Below are 16,205 nucleotides of genomic sequence, written 5' to 3' on the forward strand. Positions count from 1 at the left end.
GTCTAAATAATAATAAGAAGAGTGAATTTAAGTCTCTCGGACGGCGATGGCCGAGGGGTGTTAACTTATTAAATAATAACGCTGACGACATGATTATGGAGACCATAAGAACGAAGTGCTCAGCTATTTCGTACCTGCACGACCACATCCACATCTCTATCTACCCATAGGATCATGCCCAAGCAGTACAAGCTAGCGTTCTCCCTGCACGGACACGCAGCGGACGTCCGTAACGTCACAGCGCCGTCTCAACAGGTTCCTCTCCTCCTTTCGGCTTCCAGAGACGGCTCGGCAATCGTATGGGGTCCCTCGAACGCTTCCAGAGAATGGGACGTCAAGCTCAGGGTCGAAGGGCCAGAAAAACGATATGTTAGCTGCGTGGGAATGACTAGATGGGGCGGGCAAGGTGGGTCTTGCCAGGCATCACGGAGAAGCATTCTAACCGATTCAAGCCTTCTTGCTCGTTGGATCATCTTCTGGCATCCTTGCCAGCTATGTCTTGCCTGCAATGGATTCTCCCGCACCCACAGATGATTCCTCTTTGCCAGAACCTACACACACCCTGATTGAGCATTCCCAAAACTTGTGCTGTATGGACGTGAGCCAAGAAGGACTTATCGCTTCCGGCAGTTGGGACAAGTATGTGCTTCACCAATACGTCGGATTTTATGCGCTGATAGAAAATTATAGAACAGTAATCGTGTGGAAGGATTTCAAAAAAGTGATCCAGATCAAGGCACATGAGCAAGCTGTATGGTCCGTCAAGTTTGTGGGCGAAAACCGCCTCCTCACTGGTTGGTATCTTCTTCCGTCTTCCATCTAAGCTTACCTAGGTTCAGCATCTGCGGACAAGAAGATCATACTTCACTCTGTGGACCCTGCTTCAGGCCGGGCAACTTCCCTTCAGACATACACTGGTCATACTGAACCGGTAAGAGGCCTGGCGTTGAGATCAGACAGACAAGGGTTTTGGAGTTGTGCAAACGACGGGTAAGTTTCCGGTCAGGCACTGAATGAATCTTGCCAATCGCCATTCTAGCAACATCAACATCTACTCCTTCGATAACCCGTCTCCCATCCGCACCCTTTCAGGTCACACATCCTTCGTTTACTCCATTGCCACTTTCCCAGATGGTAGCGGCGCAGTTACCACTGGCGAAGATGGGACAATGCGTGTCTGGTCTGGTAAGCTTGTCCATTGATACAAAAAGACATACTCATACGCTACACAGAGACGGAACTTGTTCAAACCATCCCTCACACCTCCAACTCGCTCTGGTCTTGTGCCGTCGTGCCATCTCTTGTAGCCTCTTCACCATACATCGTTTCATCTTCATCCGACTCTACCATCCGTTTTTTTACCAGCGAAGGAGCTCTCGTTGCTGGACCCGAGGAGCTGGCTGCATGGGATGACGAAGTTAAAGGGAGGCAATTGGATAAAAGTCAAGTGGGGGACGTCAAGCACTCGGATCTTCCCGGAATCGAGGCTCTGGGTAGGGAAGGTAAGTTGCGTATCGCTAGGGAAAAGCAATGCCACTAACAGTGAGCCGCAGGTAAGAAGGAGGGACAAGTTCTCATGATCAAGAATAATGGCGTTGTTGAAGCTTACCAGGTATGCTGTGCCTCTTAATCTGTCTTCGTCGACTAATTAGCCTGCGGTTTCAGTGGTCTGCCCCGTCTTCCACTTGGCAGCAAGTCGGCCAAGTCGTTGATGCCATCGGCCAAGGTCGCAAACAGCTGTATGAAGGCAAAGAATATGACTACGTGTTTGACGTAGATGTTTCTGAAGGGGTGCCGCCACTCAAGTTGCCTTATAACGTCGCTGGTAGGCCACCATCTTTCTATGCTCTATTTAAACAAGAGTGGTTCGCTGATCTGGACTTTTAGAAAACCCATGGATAGCAGCTCAACGTTTCCTTGAGCGCAATGAACTCCCAACCAGCTACGTTGAACAGGTTGTAGAGTTTATCCAGAAAAACACTGGCGGAGTGCAGCTGGGTACAGGTGGAGACACTGCAAGCTATACTGACCCCTTCACTGGGGGTTCAAGGTACACAGGTGGAGGCGTTCCTATTACCGGAGCTGGTGGAAGTAGTGGCAGTTTTGGGGACCCATTTACTGGAAATTCGAGGTATACCGGTGGTGGCATTTCGACTACTGGTAACACCACCTCAAGTGGAGATCCCTTCACTGGCGGGTCACGATACACCGGTGCTGCTACGGCCTCATTTGCACCGATCCAACAATCGGGCGCCAAAGGTATCTTACCTGTCAAGACGTATCTTCCTTTCAAGCAAATCAACGTAAGCGCCGCAAAGAACAAGATCCAACAATTCAATGACGAATTGAAAACTTCCAAAGTAAGCGCCATCTTCTTGCTGTACTGGGCTGGCGGGCTGATTAATGGATAAGCCGGAATTGGCGTTGACTTTAGAAGAAGAAAAGACCCTCACAGAGGTCTACGCTTTCCTCTCCTTACCTGCTGTAGCTTTGCCCGACCCCAACTCTCAAGACGGAAAGGAAAAATTTGACACGGGTGCGATTCTGGCTTTAGTGCAAAAGTGGCCTGAAGACAAGAGGTTCCCTTGTGCGTTTGTTTAGTATCGTATGTTCAAAGTAAAATTGACGAAAGGGATAGTGATCGATCTTGCTCGAGTCCTTGCAGCCACATCTCCGGCATTCGCTCTTTCACCTCCTCACGCCTTCTTCATCGCGGCATCCCTTTCCTTGCCTTTCCCCGATCCTCCCTCAAAGTCACGAGAGACCAACACTCTCCTCGCTCTTCGTGCCATTGCCAACCTTTTCGTTACTGCAAAGGGACGAATGACGTTGTCCACGCAAGATGTTGCTAAGGATATCTTGGCCAATGTCGGAGGTGTCGAATGGGGTAAAGTAGGCAAGAACGTGAGGATTGCGGGTGCCACTGTTGTGCTTCAGTAAGTAGCGTCTCAATTATCATGAGTTCCGGGCTGACGTGACAATAGTCTCTCGATTTTGGCTGTCGAAGGTAACCTCCCTGCCGCCCTCGGTCCACCGCTCCTTGATCTCATCAACCAAATCCTTGACTCCGAAAAGGAAGATACGGAGGTTATTTATCGCTCTGCGATCGCACTTGGTAATCTCGTCTCGAGCCCCAAAGCCGCTGGAGACTTGGCAGTTGGCAAGGTTGCAAAGGGCAAAGAGAGTGTCAAAAGATGGGCTGGGAAGGAGTCGAGATTAGGCAGTTTGGCTACGGAGATTGAAGCGCTGAGACTTTGATCCACTGTTAAGCTCTGTAAAATTTGTAAATTCTAGATTAAATAAATGAAAAGCCGTGTAATGTGCGAAAAACATTATGCATGCCGAATGATGAGAAGCTAGGGTCAATACATTTCATGCCGGGTATACAACAAGAACATCTGAGAACTGACTCGTTCTCCTTTTCATCTCCAAGCATTTAAAAATACGTCGTATCAGTCTCTCCTTCCGAGGTTCTTCTAGGCAGCAATACCCATGGCAGCAACAGCAGCGTGCGCAGACCGCTCCATACCCGTGGTGTTAGCTTTCTCAGTCTTCTCTCTCTCCTCTTGCTTGGCCGAGAGAGAGTCAAGCGGGTTGAATTGATCGGCAGAGTTCTCATATTCCCACATGTCAATGGCGACCTGACAAGACTCACGAACAACAGTAGGGGCATCGGCCTTGACGGCCCATTCACGGAGAACGGCAAGAACACCACCTTCGGGAAGGCATTCGTCTTCAGGAAGCACAACCTCGGGGTTTTCAGATTCCACACCGTCAGACGCAATACCCCCAAGAGCCTCGGCAGCCTCGTGCCTGACCATGTCGTCTTCCTTGGCGTCCCTCAACCTGGATAGAAGCGAAGGGATGGAGTATGGGCTGGAAATCTGGCCAAAGATGTAGGCAATCTCATGACGGAAAAGGGCACTGCCGTCTCGGAAACCATCGGCAAGGGCTTCAACAGCCTCTTTGGAGCCGGCACCAAAGTCACGGAGCGCAAACATGGCGCGGTACCGCTGGAAGAGGGGGAGGGAAGTATTAAGAAGGTCGGCGCGGAGGGAAGGAATGTCGGAAGGGGCGGCGGAAGGGGCGGGGTCAATAGTGGGGAAGTCGGGGCTTTAAAAAGGTCAGAGGAAGAGCGATAAAAAAGGTAAGAGAAACTCACTTGGCATTGGTCTTCTTCCCTTCGTCGCTCAAATCAAATTCAATCTTGCCGACCGCAACCTCGCAGGTCTCTCGGACTTCCCTATTCTCGTCCTGCATGTACTTTCTTAAAATTGGAAGAGACTCTTCAGCACCAATAGCGCCAAGAGCCTCGGCGGCCTCATGACGAACCATAGAGCAATGCTCGCCGGTGGGGTTTTCAAGGACTCGGGACAAGGTGGGAAGAGCACGGGTGTTGAGAAGCTGACCCAGGACGTAGGCAAGCTCGTGCTTTAAAAGAGGTGAAGGGTCCTTAAGACCTGTATAAATTGATTGATGAGCTTATTCCCGCTGATCGTTAATATATGAACCTACCTTCGGAAACGATGTCGACAACCTCATCACCGCCCACAGCCTTGAGCATAAACAAGGCTCTGAATCGCTCATGCAAGGGGACATTTCCCGGAGTGTTGAGTAGAGTAGCCTTCAATGTGGCCATTTGCTCTGAAGATACCTGGACAGACATTTTTTGCAGGAGTGTAATAAGGGCTGAGCGAAATAGAAAGAGAAAATGAGATGGTACATGTATATAGCGGCGGAGGAAAATATTAATGTCGGCCGGTTCCGATCCCCCGGCCTGCTGCACTTTTTTTTATTTTGCTTCGTTCGTTAATTATTCTTTTTCTATCTTCTGCTGCTGAATCTTCTTCTTATCTGATTACACGCGGATTTAATCGCAATCCCTTATTTGTTGACTGTTGGCTATTATATTATTATGCTTGAAATTTTCGCAGCCGATCTTCGTAAAACAGAGAATAGTGTGTGGATTACTAATAAGCAAAGCCATTGTAACAAACGCAGATTGACTGTACCAGTACAGTACTGTAAATGATGATTGATTATCATGTTCGACCTGAAAAATCTTAACGAAGAAACAGAAGGACTTTACAACTGTTCGACTAGTGATACTCAAAATTTTCTGAAGGTGCCCATTGGCTACTTATCTACTTACTCAATGATGCTTACGAAGGGGATTGCCTCCTTCCTAATAGCTACTTATACTCATTATTACGAACAGCGATAATCAAGACGAATAAGTGCCAACGAAACGACCGTGGGAAATTTCCGACACTGTTTTGCTTCTGCTTCATTCCTCTTTTATTTTCGCCGCTGACCATTGACATTGTCTTTTCTGGTCATCTAAGCACTGAGCAAGCATGGCAACTACTGACGACTTTGTCATCAATTCCAACGGATTGGGCTACATAGCGCCTTCTTCAGAGAAAAATGCTGGTGGACTGCAAACTGATGCTGGAGTGAAGGGGGACGATACCATGGAAGTCCGCTTCGAATTCGGGTATGTAATGTCACACTTTTGGGTTCTTGCCTTGAGTCACGTTTTATCCCCATGTATATCAACACTGACATAATCATTATAGTGGTGGCCTCCATCTTTTGTTCTCCTCTCAACCCAAACATGTTGCTCACCTTCCCCGCTTCGTTCCCGGTATTACCCCTCCCGAACCGTTAAATATGCGATATGTCGTCAAATGGATGAAGGAAAACTTGTTGAGTGAGAGGGAAGAGATGTTTGGGGAGGGAGACGGGGTGTACGCTTCGAATTTGCGATCTGCGACAGGATTAGGGCTGACTTCTGAGATTTAGGAGGCCAGGTATATTGGTCTTGATTAATGATGCCGACTGGGAGCTTGAAGGGGAGCTGGAGTACGAGCTTAGAGATAGGGATGAGATCGTCTTCATTTCCACTCTTCATGGTGGATAAGGTAAATCTTTTCAATAGCTGTTTCGAGGTAAAGAGCTGACAGGTAGTAAGCGTTGTATAGACTACCTACATTTGATCGTTCGATACCCATGCATTGTAATACCCATCATTTTAACATCAGCATGTCTCCTGTCACGTAGATAAAAATCTCTACGGAACGCTGCTAATGAGGGGCTATACATATACATAAAAAAGCGATATGGTGTCGAATTTAGGCAAATATTCAAAAGAGGCCCGTGCATTTTTTTTTTTTTTCTTAAGAGTGGTCGGTCTAGAACTGACTTTGACACGATTAGTGCATGTTGGCTGACCTTTCTCCAAGCATCACAAACGTCTGTTTATATATCGATGGTTACCTTAACACCCGACTTTCAACTCCTATTTTAACTTTCTTAACAACATTCCATCTCACGACAACTTTTTCAGACAGAAAGAAAGAGAAGGGACACCTTTTCTCACTAATCTTACACCGAGTCCCATGTCTGTCGACTTGGATTTGAGTGACTCACCTGCCACTTCCCATGCTGCTTCGTCTCAGACGCCGCTGTTGGCTACCCTGGCTGATGCTAGCGGTCTACAAAGGATTGAAAGAGTTGGTCTGGAGCCAAGTGGAAAGGCACAAGGGAAGCAACGAAAAGTTGCATTCAACCAATCTGGACCGGATGAAGAAGAAGAGCTGCCTACAATCTCGCCAACATCAATCTACTTCAATTCCGCCGGTCCAACTTCCGACCTGGCTGGTACGAGAGCTATAGCTGTCACGCCTGCTTCGTTATCAAGACCCGCGACCCCCCGCAGGGAAATGTCGATGCACCTTGAAAAGTATTTAGAGAGCCCTACCAATCCTCGACGGGAATTCACGCTGTCTCCAAGGACGTCTTTTCCGAAACGTGTCGAACCACATTCCTCAGACCCATCTCTCGCCGGACGAGCTAGCTCTTCTTCACCTATGCTGAGACCGCCTCCTCCTGTTCCGGAAAGGACCAATCGTCTCCTTTTTGCCGAATCGCCATGCCGAGCTTTGCGAGGACGGTGGACCAGAAGTGCATGCAGGAACTGTCTTGTTGGAGACGACCGCCAAATTCCCTGCTCTTGGCACTTTTCTGTTGGAAACGCACTGTATAGGGTGCATGAATAGTGATGAGCAGTTTACAGAAACGCTGGGAGTGTTGTTGAGTGGTGAGAAGGCGACTCAGGTTTGCAAAGGGTGCAATCTCGTGCGGTTCTGTAGCCATGCAAGTGTCGTTTTTCATTCATTCATTCTTTTTAATTAATATGGGTGACAAAAGCTTATGCGGGTATTGCAGAATTGTTGGATGAAAGAAGGTGAAAGTCATTTACAAGAATGTCCGGGTTTGGCAAAGGCTATTCGCGAAAATAATATCCCTTCAACACTTGTTAGGCTGGTGACAAAGATCTTTCGGGAACAGAGGAGGAATCCCGTGAGTTGGGACGATGCTAGGGATTTGGCAAACGGCACGTTTTGACAGTTTGTTTTAGGCGGAGGAGTTTCTTCCTGGACATGAGAGTGAGTTGGAACCTCTCGGCGTTTTGACTTTGACTAACATTTTCCAAACCAGTCTTTGACAATCTGGGGTATTACGAAGAGTCTGATGTAGATCTTGTGGCTCAGGAGATTGACGCGTATATGGAAAACGATGAAGAAAAAAGTCCAGAGTATGAGGAGATAATGACGATTGTAAGAAAGGTAGATGGTCATCTGTCTTGTAGAAAATATTGGAAGAATTAATCCAGGTTCAGGTGTTGTCCTGTTCATTCACACTGTACGGCGCAGATGCCGCTCCTGTAGGGTTGTGTATATCCCCTGTAATATCAAATATCGCCCATGACTGCCGGCCTAATGCCCAGATCGTCTTTCCTTTGGGAGCGATAGCGAATGGAGGGATGAAGATTGTCGCGGTTGAGAGTATCCATCCTGGAGAAGAGGTATGTCTCTTGAAAGCAAAATCAGTGAACGAGTGGATTGACAAGGTCCTGATAGGTTAGAATTTCCTACGTCCCTCCTACCATGCCATGTTACCAGCGGGGCCTATTCCTGGAAAAGTATGGGTTCCAGCACGATGCCGAATGTTCAGTTTGCAGTGCAAGTTTGTTGCTTGACATCCGCTGGGCGGCCAAACATTATTGCCGTGGTACAAAATCAAATGATCATGGATACCAGAGTCTGCTGAGAAGAATCACCTTGGCATCGGTGGATGGCGAACGGGAGGAAGTTGTGTCTGGAAGCCCTACTGCTTGTACCCACTGTGGCGCAGTGGGCGAGGCCAAAGATATCAATCAAATATGGGCCGCTGAGGCATTGGCTGTAATGAGGCCGTTCCAAACTTTGGAAGAAGAAGGACATTACCTGTCAGACTGTGAGCATCGTATCGTCATTTGCTTGATGCGAAAGCTGAGCAGCGACTCGTAAAGCCAAGGATGTCGACCTGAAAAAGTTGGAATATTATCATCAACGTCTTCTTGAAGGATACTCGTCTTCAACATATCCTATCCCCCTGCTGACTTATCGCCTCGCGGGGCTGCAGCTACATGTCGGAGAGGCACATGGCGATCCTGAATTGCTCTTCCGAGGCATCGAGACTCTGAACAGGGCCTTTCATGCCTTGTCAAGGGTTTCGGATAACGTGATTAGCTTTCAGCTGTTTTGGTTGGTATTCCGTATGGTTAGGGCCAGGATGTACATTTGCGAGCGTTTGAAAGGAGAGTACTCTGCGAAACCTCCAGGATACAAGATACACGATCACGGTAACTCGGTCAATGTTATTGGCATGCTGTAGTTTGGTGCTGACCGCATTATGATAGTCATCGAGCAGGTGCATGCTGCTGGGCAGTGGCTTGAGTGGTTGTGCGACTATGAGCGTGCTTTGCCGCTGGATGGGCGTACGAGGAACCGTGTAAGGGCTCTGAGGGAGCAGGCAACTGAGCTTGGGCACTGGGCGTCGGAGCATGGGACTGCGGGACGACATGCATGAGGGTGGGTCGCGCACTGCTCCAAGCCGCAACCTGTAGAATGTGCATGCATAGAAGTATCCTGTGCGGTGGTAACATGGTTGTACGATACAGTAGTATGGCAGTGCCACACTGGGGTGGAGGGGATAACGCCGGGGTGTTCCATCTCCTTGCTGGGTGTATGGTGAGAAGGTTGTTGGCAGCTTCAACCACGTGAGACAGCTAACAGAATGTACGCCCAGCTGCGCACCGCCCACAGACGGGCCCCCCGCAGCCTCTGCGCCCAGCCCCAGCGAAGAGTCAGTCTCCAGCCTTCCCCCGGCCGCCGCTAACTCCCCGTAGCTCCTCGCGACTCCCCCCCCGCCCCCTCCCCCTACCTCCGGCCTGCCCCCGAACCCGCCCCCCCTCACCGGCGCCGTCCACCCGAGGCCCGCGGTCGCCCACACCAAGCCGCCCGTCGTCCCCGGCTCGTCCACCGTGGCGAGGCCCCCTCCCCCCAGACCCCGCCGCTTCCGCCGGTTCTTGGTGTACACCGCACTCGGCGTCGCCGGCTTCTACGCGCTGTCCGGCTACGTCGGCACAAAGTCGGACGCGTACCGTGACCTCTTCACGCAGTACGTCCCAGGTGGCGAGGCCGTTGCCGACTATGCAGACGACAACGACTGGGACAACTTAAGCGGGAAGGCCGTGCGGGGATGGCAGTCCATCACGGGTTCCAGGCCTGAGACCAGGACGGAAAAGGTCGAGAGGAAGATTGGCGAGGTCAAGCAGGAGGCTGCCAAGGTTCCTGCGCAGCTAAAGGACAAGGCGAACGAGGCCAAGGACAAGGCGGATGAGGCCAAGGACAAGGTTGTCGGCAAGCACACGACTTCTCAAAAGATCCACGAAAGGGCCGAGGAGCTCAGGAAGGCCGTCGAGCAAAAGACCCACGAGGCCGAGGCCAGGCTGAAGGAGCTCACTGGCGAGGCCAAGCACAAGGTCCAGGAGGCTACCAAGGATGCACCATTCAACTTTTCAGAGGGCGTAGAGGGTATCGTCAGGGCAGCCGAGAGCGCTCTTCACAAGGCCGAGCACAAGGCTGGTGAGGCTGCCAACAAGATCAAGCCCGCCGAGGCGCGACCCTCAAGCCCCTTCCCCGACACCCAGCGACCTCGTGAGCTCAAGCCAGAGACGGTCACGCCTCAAGTCCCTTCCTACGAGGGCAAGAAGCTCTACACCGGTCCTCCCCTTCCTCTCGGCCACGAGCCCCCTCCCGGCTACTACCTCGCTCCTCCTCCGTCCACCATGAAGGAAAAGGTCGAGGAAAAGGTCGAAGAGGTCAAGGAGAAGCTCCCCTTGCTTGTCCCCAAGGTCAAGGAGTTTGCTTCCGAGGAGCCCATCATCTCCCAGCTTGCTTCCACCATTGACTCTCTGACCTCTTCCCTTTCTACCCCTTCCAAAGCCCTCTCTTCCGATGCTACCGGTATCCTGAACAAGGCCCAGGACGACCTTACTGCGCTCAACGCCAGGCTCCAGGAAGTCAAGAAGGCCGAAAAGGCAAAGCTTGAACAATCTATCAGCGAGAAGAAGAAGGAGTTTGAGGCGCTTTTGAAGAGCAAGGAGGCTGAAAAGGCCAAGTCTGAGGAGGGATTGAAGCAGACTTGGCAACAGGAGAGGCAGACTATGGTTGAGGACTGGAGGAAGGAGTTGGAAGGCGAGTTGGAGCAACAGAGGCAAAGTATTGAGCAAAGGTAAAGTGTATTATGAAAAAGGGTCGTACTCGTCCCCAAACTAACAATGGTGCAGGCTCAGAGAAGAGGTCGTATCCCAAGGTATCGAGCTCCAGCGACGATGGCTCCGTTCTATCAAGACCCAGGTCGAGACTGAGCGTGGTGGCCGTCTCGCCAAGCTTGACAGCCTTACCACCTCGCTCAAACAGCTCGAGCGAATCACCCTCGACAACTCTGCCACCCTTGACGACAATGTCCGGCTCCACAAGATCTGGTCCGCCCTCCGAGCTGTGCAGTCCAAGGTCGACTCTGGTGACCTTGCGTTCGACAACGAGCTCCGTGCGCTCAAGAGCCTCTCTACTCCCACAGCAAGCAGCGGTGAAGGCGTCGTCCGCTCCGCCCTTGAGCAGATTGAAAAGTCTGGTATTCCCCAAACAGGTGTCAAGTCCTTTGCCGCCCTCTCTTCATGGTTCACCAACACTGTCGCTCCCCGAATTCAATCATCCTCCCTCGTCCCCGCTCCTGAAGAAGCCACCGTCATCTCCCACCTTGCTTCCGCAGGTCTTTCCAAGATCATGTTTCGACCCCAAGCTGGACGCGTTCCCGGTGACAGCGTCGGTGCGGTCTTGGCAAGGGCCGAATGGTGTCTTGCCGAAAAGGATTTGGATGGTGCTGCGCGAGAGATTAACAGTCTGACAGGATGGCCGGCCAAGTTGGCGAATGACTGGCTGCAGCAGGCGAGGAGAAAATTGGAGGTACAACAAGCGCTCGAGGTAATTATCATATTCCTTTTCAAGGTTGATCACCCACTGATACAAACTTTGCAGGTTGTGGCCACCGAGGCCACTTTGAGCTCTTTGCTCTTGGTCTAGTTAGGAATACAAAAAAAAATTACCATTGGCAAAAGATGCATAAATCAAGATTAGATTTACAGCTAACGCGGAACAAGCTACTAAATTCATGTGTATAAGGACAACGAGGTCTATTGACTCGTAAAACAATACAGGGATTTATGTATACTACTCAGTCCAACATTTCAACGGTCGCATCCAACTCTTGTTTTTCAAGAAACCATTGTCCTAACACTTTATGCCTTTACCAGCCGATCTCCTATCTTTTTCGTCTTTCTCAGACTTTTCGGGAGAAGAGGCCCGTCTTCCGCAATCCTCAACCCAGGACTCTCATCCGTGGTATCCTGTCCGTTCACATCATCGCCGTAAAAGCTCTCCAGATACATGTCCGTCACCGACGAATTTCCCTCACTAAGCCTCCTTACACTTCCAAACGAAGTCCTATAGTCACCTTCGTCGACACTGCCCGCATCATCGCTATCCAGTAACAACTCCTCCACTTCCTTCCCCTGCTTGTTCTTGGGTGAGGGCGATCCAATGTGCGAACCGTGGAATACAGACATGTTGCCCGTCGAGCTTCGAGCAAGGGATCGAGGAGGAGATTGAGGAGAAGTGAGACATGCCAGATTATCGACAAAGGAGTCGTCGAATGAAGCCTCATTATGCAACTGGGACTTCCTTGTGGCGGTTGATCCCACGACAGGACGATGGGGAGATCTTTCAGATCGGGTAGGTGCGGGAGTGTTTGTCTTGCGGCTCGACTGAACTTTTCGGAACGATGCGTACGCTTGACTACGGCTAGGTGTTGTGTACGCTTTGACCGGAGAGTTGCCCTGGCTTTCTTTTGAAAAGTATTTGTCTGGCGAACGGTCTGAGGTCTTGTTGACTATCAGGCTATCATCAGAATCAGAGGCCAATCCGCCGTACAAGCTGCAAGTGTTTACGGGTTTCGTCGGTGATGGTTCGAGCTGATGGGTCGTAGATGAATTGGAAATTCCAGGAGGATCCGGGTTGGCGATTCTCAGTTTTCCCATCGATTTCATCCGCTCAAGTATTACGAGGGCCTCTGCACGATCCATGGAACCTTGTCTACGATGCTGAGCGGAAGATGAAGCTGAATAATTCCTTCGATGAGCGATATTGGCCTCTGGAGGGCGCTTGGTTGATAGGGATCGACTAGGCTGCCAGGAAGGTTGTTCGTGAAGATCCTTGCGGCGAGTTGGCTGGGCTGATGACCGCTTTCGACGAGATGGTTCTTGTTGTGAAGCCGGTGCAGAAAAAACGTCCTCCTCTGATCCGCGAGTCTGGGGGTTCCCTTTTTGAGCAGAAGAACTCTGGCACTCAAGGTCTGGTAGAAGATCGATTGACTGGGATGGTCGTCTGACAGGTCGTGGTCGTTCAGGGGTTGGTGTGCCGTACGAGCCTTTTGCCTTTGGACCAGGATACCGACTGTCCGGAAGATTGTCAAGGCTTTGAAGACGTTGCACCAGGGAGGTCGTTCGATTTTTTAAAGGTGAAGTACTTGGCTCTCTACTTGTAACTGTTGACGGGCTTGTAGCTCTATCCATGCTCTTCCAATGAAGGGGAACAACATTACTGGTCTTCAAGGGAGTTCTCTTGTGTTTTGACATACTCCTTTCGATGCTTCGAGGACTGCATCCAGCGCCGTGGGAATCGTCAAGACGGGTATGTGGCCGAATCGGAGTATAGGTGGATACTTTGAGAAAGTTGGGAAAGTATTCGGTTGCTGGACGGCCCGAACGGATCGGTGATTCGATGTATTTAACTGGAGACGAACGCTCTTTGGGTTGACTAAGGAGGAAGTCTGCGGATGAGCACCTGGAGCGGCTGCTCTCGGCATAAGCTGGCAATTCGTATCATCCATATGCAGTGCACTTACTCAGCTTTTCCGTTTTTACCAGACTTGGTAAACATCCTCTTTAAACCTCCACTAAATCGATCATCTTTCTTTCCCCCTGCCCTCGAATTTTCACTTCCCCAATCGGACCAATGACTCTGTAGTCCGTATTGTCCATCTTCTCTCGTGTCTCCCTTAATTAATGTCGAGGTGTGACGAAAATTGGGAGAGGACTGGTGTCTGGAGTCCGGGGATGGATCCATGGGGCTTTGGGAGCGTATAAGAGGATCATCGTTGACTGAGGCAGGGCATGACTGATGAGGCGTGCAACTGGATGTTGGAACGATGTACTTTTGCGAAATACGATAAGTGACCATGGTACTGGTTGTTTGAATGTTAGGGGAAATTTAAGAGCTTTCGGGGGAAGTGAAACAAACAGGCAGGGCAAAAGAAATTGAGGAATAAGAGGAAATACGAAGCTAACGAACGAAAGTTGAACGACACTTATATTTGACAAGCGAAGCGGCGATGAACCGGTGCGGTGCAGGAGGAGTTAATACGAGTATCAATGATGGTGCGATTCTGTTACTCTGCTCACTCATGATCTATGGGTAAAATATCACATAAATAGGGGTGCATACAGGTTATGACCATTACACCTGTCGATTGCATCCGTCATGCAACAATTACTCCAGTCCTACACACTAACTAACATGACTCGAGTGACCGCATGTATTCAATACACATAGATCAAAGTAACCTTTGGAATCAATAATGGGCTTCGGTGGCATAGCCGTTTCGTTGGTGCAGTGGTAGCATGCCCTCTTAGGGTTGAATTACGCAATTCAGCTTTGGGGGTGGTCCTCGGTTCAATCCCGGGACGAGACCCATTAACTTTTTTTCCTGTCCCTCTCCATGCTTATATTTTAAATCGGAGTTATTGGCAAACTGGTTGTTTATATGGACCTATTTATATGTACACAAAGCTATCCTGCTTATTCCGCCTCTGTCTTGGCATTGCCAATTGCCATCCATCTAATTACAGTACTCAGCCTCCACTTAGCCGCGTGCCACCTCCACCTATGACTTATCAGCACACGGCAATCCAGTCATTCGTCGTGTGAAATCTTGAAATAATTATAATCATTATTGGTGGAGTAACGACGAATCCAGTAGGTTATATTTACCCTTCCTATGTCACTTTCCCGACCTCTCGTTAGAACACTGCAGACAAGACATATTCCTCGTCTTCTCGCTACTCCGACCCCTCGGGCAACCACATTAATAACCTCAAGGCACATCCGGCCGTGCTCCATTCGATTATTCGGAACAACAACCACTAGACAAGTTCAAGTACCACAGAACATGAAGGCTATTTTGATCAAAAATGGTACTGGTCATGCCGATGACCTCTATCTGGGTCAAGAGCCCACTCCTGAACCTGGAAATGGACAAATCCAAGTTAAAGTAAGTAACTGGTGGAGCGGATTATCGTAGATACGCTTTGCAGAGTTAGACTAACCACGGATTTTGCTGTAGATTAGGAACTTTGGTTTGAACCGCATGGATATCCTTCAACGTGAGGGAAAGTATCCCCTTCCTCCTCAGGCTTCCAAAACCATCTTGGGAGTTGAGTTTTCAGGCACTGTTACCAAACTTGGAGAAGGAGTGAATAAATGGAAAGAAGGAGACGAGGTGTTTGGTTTGACCTATGGAGTAGGTGGCTTGCACTTCATTTTGGCCTATCCCTGATATACCACCTCCAGGGCGCTTACGCGGAGTATATCGTGGCTCCTGAGATCATGCTTTTGCCAAAGCCCGAGAAATTGAGCTGGGTCGAGGCTGCCTCTATTCCCGAGGTGTGGATGACCGGTACGTATGGTTATTTCCTTCGTATAGCCAATACTGACTCAAGAGGAATAGCTACTCAAGCTTTGGCGCTCGAAGCGCCTTTGAAGGAAGGCCAGAATGTCCTTATCCACGCAGGCGCCTCTGGTGTTGGTATCGCTGCTATCCAGATTGCTTGTGAGTGCCACCTTCCAACCGTATACGAAATCCATGTCTAACTACGATCAGTGCACGCTCTCGGTGCTGCCAAGGTCTTTACAACTTGTGGAACAGATGAAAAGGTGGAGTTCTTGAAGCAGCTTGGCCATTCCGACAGATTGCATGTGTTTAACTACAAGACACAAAGTAGGTTACTACAATCAATGTTGTTCCTTGTATTCACATAAGATAGATTTTGAGGAAGAAATCAAGAAAATTACAAATGGTGTTGACCTCGTCATCGACTTTATCGGGACCAACTACTTCCTCCAGAACGTTAATGTCCTTCGGCTGGATGGCACACTTTACTCCCTCGCTTTCATGTCTGGAGCCAAATTCCCCGAGGGAGCCAGCATGGCTCCGTTCTTGGGCAAGAGATTGACTTTCAAGGGTTCGACCTTGAGGTCCAGAAGTCCAGAGTACCAGGCCAAGTTATTGAAGACGTTTGAAGAAAAGATCTTGCCTAAGATCCTCGATGATACTATGAAAGTCAAAGTTCATGAGGTGAGCTCACCTGCTTTGGTCTACATAGAAAGCACTTATGTAAATATTCTTTCAGGTCTACCCCTGGTCCAAGGTTACTGAGGCCCACAAGGCTATGGAAGGGAACAAAAACAGCGGCAAAGTAGGTTAAGCTTTCCTTTGGGATTGATCATAGCTGACCCCTACTGGTTAAAGATCGTTCTTGAAGTCACCGAGTAATGTAATATTGAAAGTGTATCCATACATACTGTAGTCTGCCAGTATGCAACATCTATGTAGAAATCGCAACTTGTCGCTTTCGATCAAGCCATGCCCTTTCTGCTGCCGTCCGACGGATGTTCGTTCGTTGATGAAGAGAGAGGCAC

The 16,205-nt window shown here is 49.7% G+C and overlaps 7 protein-coding genes and 1 non-coding gene; 6 read left to right on the forward strand and 2 right to left on the reverse strand.

Moving 5' to 3' along the window:
- The first annotated feature begins 118 nt into the window (after nucleotides 1-118).
- CNAG_05084 (phospholipase A-2-activating protein) lies at nucleotides 119-3,360 on the forward strand. XM_012193315.1 has 12 exons: nucleotides 119-406; nucleotides 453-639; nucleotides 691-794; nucleotides 840-990; nucleotides 1,040-1,185; nucleotides 1,233-1,502; nucleotides 1,554-1,612; nucleotides 1,666-1,825; nucleotides 1,888-2,360; nucleotides 2,413-2,587; nucleotides 2,639-2,936; nucleotides 2,985-3,360. Exons 1-12 carry the CDS (start codon nucleotides 175-177, stop codon nucleotides 3,256-3,258), a joined length of 2,529 nt encoding a protein of 842 aa, XP_012048705.1. The 5' UTR covers nucleotides 119-174; the 3' UTR covers nucleotides 3,259-3,360.
- On the reverse strand, nucleotides 3,320-4,765 carry CNAG_05085 (deoxyhypusine hydroxylase). XM_012193316.1 has 3 exons: nucleotides 4,516-4,765; nucleotides 4,163-4,460; nucleotides 3,320-4,113 (listed from the first exon to the last, which is right to left on the reverse strand). The coding sequence occupies exons 1-3, from the start codon at nucleotides 4,664-4,666 to the stop codon at nucleotides 3,477-3,479; spliced, it is 1,086 nt and encodes a 361-aa protein (XP_012048706.1). The 5' UTR covers nucleotides 4,667-4,765; the 3' UTR covers nucleotides 3,320-3,476.
- Nucleotides 4,766-5,177: 412 nt separating this feature from the next.
- Nucleotides 5,178-6,094, forward strand: CNAG_05086 (hypothetical protein). XM_012193317.1 has 4 exons: nucleotides 5,178-5,497; nucleotides 5,580-5,750; nucleotides 5,806-5,924; nucleotides 5,975-6,094. Exons 1-3 carry the CDS (start codon nucleotides 5,358-5,360, stop codon nucleotides 5,921-5,923), a joined length of 429 nt encoding a protein of 142 aa, XP_012048707.1. The 5' UTR covers nucleotides 5,178-5,357; the 3' UTR covers nucleotide 5,924; nucleotides 5,975-6,094.
- Nucleotides 6,095-7,382: 1,288 nt separating this feature from the next.
- Nucleotides 7,383-8,976, forward strand: CNAG_05087 (hypothetical protein). Its single transcript, XM_012193104.1, has 6 exons — nucleotides 7,383-7,451; nucleotides 7,504-7,631; nucleotides 7,685-7,870; nucleotides 7,926-8,301; nucleotides 8,357-8,689; nucleotides 8,747-8,976. Exons 2-6 carry the CDS (start codon nucleotides 7,572-7,574, stop codon nucleotides 8,914-8,916), a joined length of 1,125 nt encoding a protein of 374 aa, XP_012048494.1. The 5' UTR covers nucleotides 7,383-7,451; nucleotides 7,504-7,571; the 3' UTR covers nucleotides 8,917-8,976.
- A 130-nt stretch (nucleotides 8,977-9,106) lies between these two features.
- On the forward strand, nucleotides 9,107-13,357 carry CNAG_07810 (mitochondrial protein). XM_012193484.1 has 5 exons: nucleotides 9,107-9,192; nucleotides 9,236-10,623; nucleotides 10,679-11,375; nucleotides 11,430-12,385; nucleotides 12,436-13,357. The coding sequence occupies exons 1-4, from the start codon at nucleotides 9,124-9,126 to the stop codon at nucleotides 11,472-11,474; spliced, it is 2,199 nt and encodes a 732-aa protein (XP_012048874.1). The 5' UTR covers nucleotides 9,107-9,123; the 3' UTR covers nucleotides 11,475-12,385; nucleotides 12,436-13,357.
- On the reverse strand, nucleotides 11,543-13,791 carry CNAG_05089. 2 transcript variants are annotated; one of them, XM_012193318.1, is made up of 3 exons: nucleotides 13,749-13,791; nucleotides 13,354-13,692; nucleotides 11,543-13,301 (listed from the first exon to the last, which is right to left on the reverse strand). In XM_012193318.1, the coding sequence occupies exons 2-3, from the start codon at nucleotides 13,686-13,688 to the stop codon at nucleotides 11,690-11,692; spliced, it is 1,947 nt and encodes a 648-aa protein (XP_012048708.1). In that variant the 5' UTR covers nucleotides 13,689-13,692; nucleotides 13,749-13,791; the 3' UTR covers nucleotides 11,543-11,689. The 2 variants fall into 2 exon arrangements, with proteins under 2 accessions (XP_012048708.1, XP_012048495.1); XM_012193105.1 differs by having other exon boundaries at nucleotides 13,354-13,791.
- A 312-nt stretch (nucleotides 13,792-14,103) lies between these two features.
- CNAG_05090 (quinone oxidoreductase) lies at nucleotides 14,104-16,141 on the forward strand. XM_012193106.1 has 8 exons: nucleotides 14,104-14,778; nucleotides 14,851-15,027; nucleotides 15,078-15,183; nucleotides 15,235-15,336; nucleotides 15,388-15,504; nucleotides 15,551-15,861; nucleotides 15,917-15,982; nucleotides 16,036-16,141. The coding sequence occupies exons 1-8, from the start codon at nucleotides 14,506-14,508 to the stop codon at nucleotides 16,057-16,059; spliced, it is 1,176 nt and encodes a 391-aa protein (XP_012048496.1). The 5' UTR covers nucleotides 14,104-14,505; the 3' UTR covers nucleotides 16,060-16,141.
- CNAG_10042 lies at nucleotides 14,107-14,199 on the forward strand. The gene has a single exon. It is a non-coding gene; the product is annotated as a tRNA-Pro (tRNA).
- Nucleotides 16,142-16,205: the final 64 nt, after the last annotated feature.

Source organism: Cryptococcus neoformans, chromosome 4, assembly GCF_000149245.1.
Source record: "Cryptococcus neoformans var. grubii H99 chromosome 4, complete sequence".
NCBI lineage: Eukaryota > Fungi > Basidiomycota > Tremellomycetes > Tremellales > Cryptococcaceae > Cryptococcus > Cryptococcus neoformans.

Excerpts from the sequence above, each read along its gene's own strand:
- CNAG_05087 (XM_012193104.1), top strand. The coding sequence starts at position 7,572 with ATGGAAAACGATGAAGAAAAAAGTCCAGAGTATGAGGAGATAATGACG. Across the intron at positions 7,632-7,684 it reads TAATGACGATTGTAAGAAAG|GTGTTGTCCTGTTCATTCAC; the intron begins GTAGATGGTCAT and ends ATCCAGGTTCAG. Across the intron at positions 8,690-8,746 it reads ATACAAGATACACGATCACG|TCATCGAGCAGGTGCATGCT; the intron begins GTAACTCGGTCA and ends GCATTATGATAG.
- CNAG_05089 (XM_012193318.1), bottom strand. The coding sequence starts at position 13,688 with ATGGTCACTTATCGTATTTCGCAAAAGTACATCGTTCCAACATCCAGT. Across the intron at positions 13,302-13,353 it reads GGTAAAAACGGAAAAGCTGA|CCGCTCCAGGTGCTCATCCG; the intron begins GTAAGTGCACTG and ends TGCCGAGAGCAG.
- CNAG_05084 (XM_012193315.1), top strand. The coding sequence starts at position 175 with ATGCCCAAGCAGTACAAGCTAGCGTTCTCCCTGCACGGACACGCAGCG. Across the intron at positions 640-690 it reads GCTTCCGGCAGTTGGGACAA|AACAGTAATCGTGTGGAAGG; the intron begins GTATGTGCTTCA and ends AGAAAATTATAG. Across the intron at positions 795-839 it reads CGAAAACCGCCTCCTCACTG|CATCTGCGGACAAGAAGATC; the intron begins GTTGGTATCTTC and ends ACCTAGGTTCAG.
- CNAG_05085 (XM_012193316.1), bottom strand. The coding sequence starts at position 4,666 with ATGTCTGTCCAGGTATCTTCAGAGCAAATGGCCACATTGAAGGCTACT. Across the intron at positions 4,461-4,515 it reads TGTCGACATCGTTTCCGAAG|GTCTTAAGGACCCTTCACCT; the intron begins GTAGGTTCATAT and ends CAATTTATACAG. Across the intron at positions 4,114-4,162 it reads GGGAAGAAGACCAATGCCAA|CCCCGACTTCCCCACTATTG; the intron begins GTGAGTTTCTCT and ends ACCTTTTTAAAG.
- CNAG_07810 (XM_012193484.1), top strand. The coding sequence starts at position 9,124 with ATGTACGCCCAGCTGCGCACCGCCCACAGACGGGCCCCCCGCAGCCTC. Across the intron at positions 9,193-9,235 it reads GCGCCCAGCCCCAGCGAAGA|CTCCTCGCGACTCCCCCCCC; the intron begins GTCAGTCTCCAG and ends AACTCCCCGTAG. Across the intron at positions 10,624-10,678 it reads AGGCAAAGTATTGAGCAAAG|GCTCAGAGAAGAGGTCGTAT; the intron begins GTAAAGTGTATT and ends ACAATGGTGCAG.
- CNAG_05086 (XM_012193317.1), top strand. The coding sequence starts at position 5,358 with ATGGCAACTACTGACGACTTTGTCATCAATTCCAACGGATTGGGCTAC. Across the intron at positions 5,498-5,579 it reads GAAGTCCGCTTCGAATTCGG|TGGTGGCCTCCATCTTTTGT; the intron begins GTATGTAATGTC and ends TAATCATTATAG. Across the intron at positions 5,751-5,805 it reads TTTGGGGAGGGAGACGGGGT|GAGGCCAGGTATATTGGTCT; the intron begins GTACGCTTCGAA and ends TCTGAGATTTAG.
- CNAG_05090 (XM_012193106.1), top strand. The coding sequence starts at position 14,506 with ATGTCACTTTCCCGACCTCTCGTTAGAACACTGCAGACAAGACATATT. Across the intron at positions 15,337-15,387 it reads CGCTGCTATCCAGATTGCTT|TGCACGCTCTCGGTGCTGCC; the intron begins GTGAGTGCCACC and ends AACTACGATCAG. Across the intron at positions 15,862-15,916 it reads TGAAAGTCAAAGTTCATGAG|GTCTACCCCTGGTCCAAGGT; the intron begins GTGAGCTCACCT and ends ATATTCTTTCAG.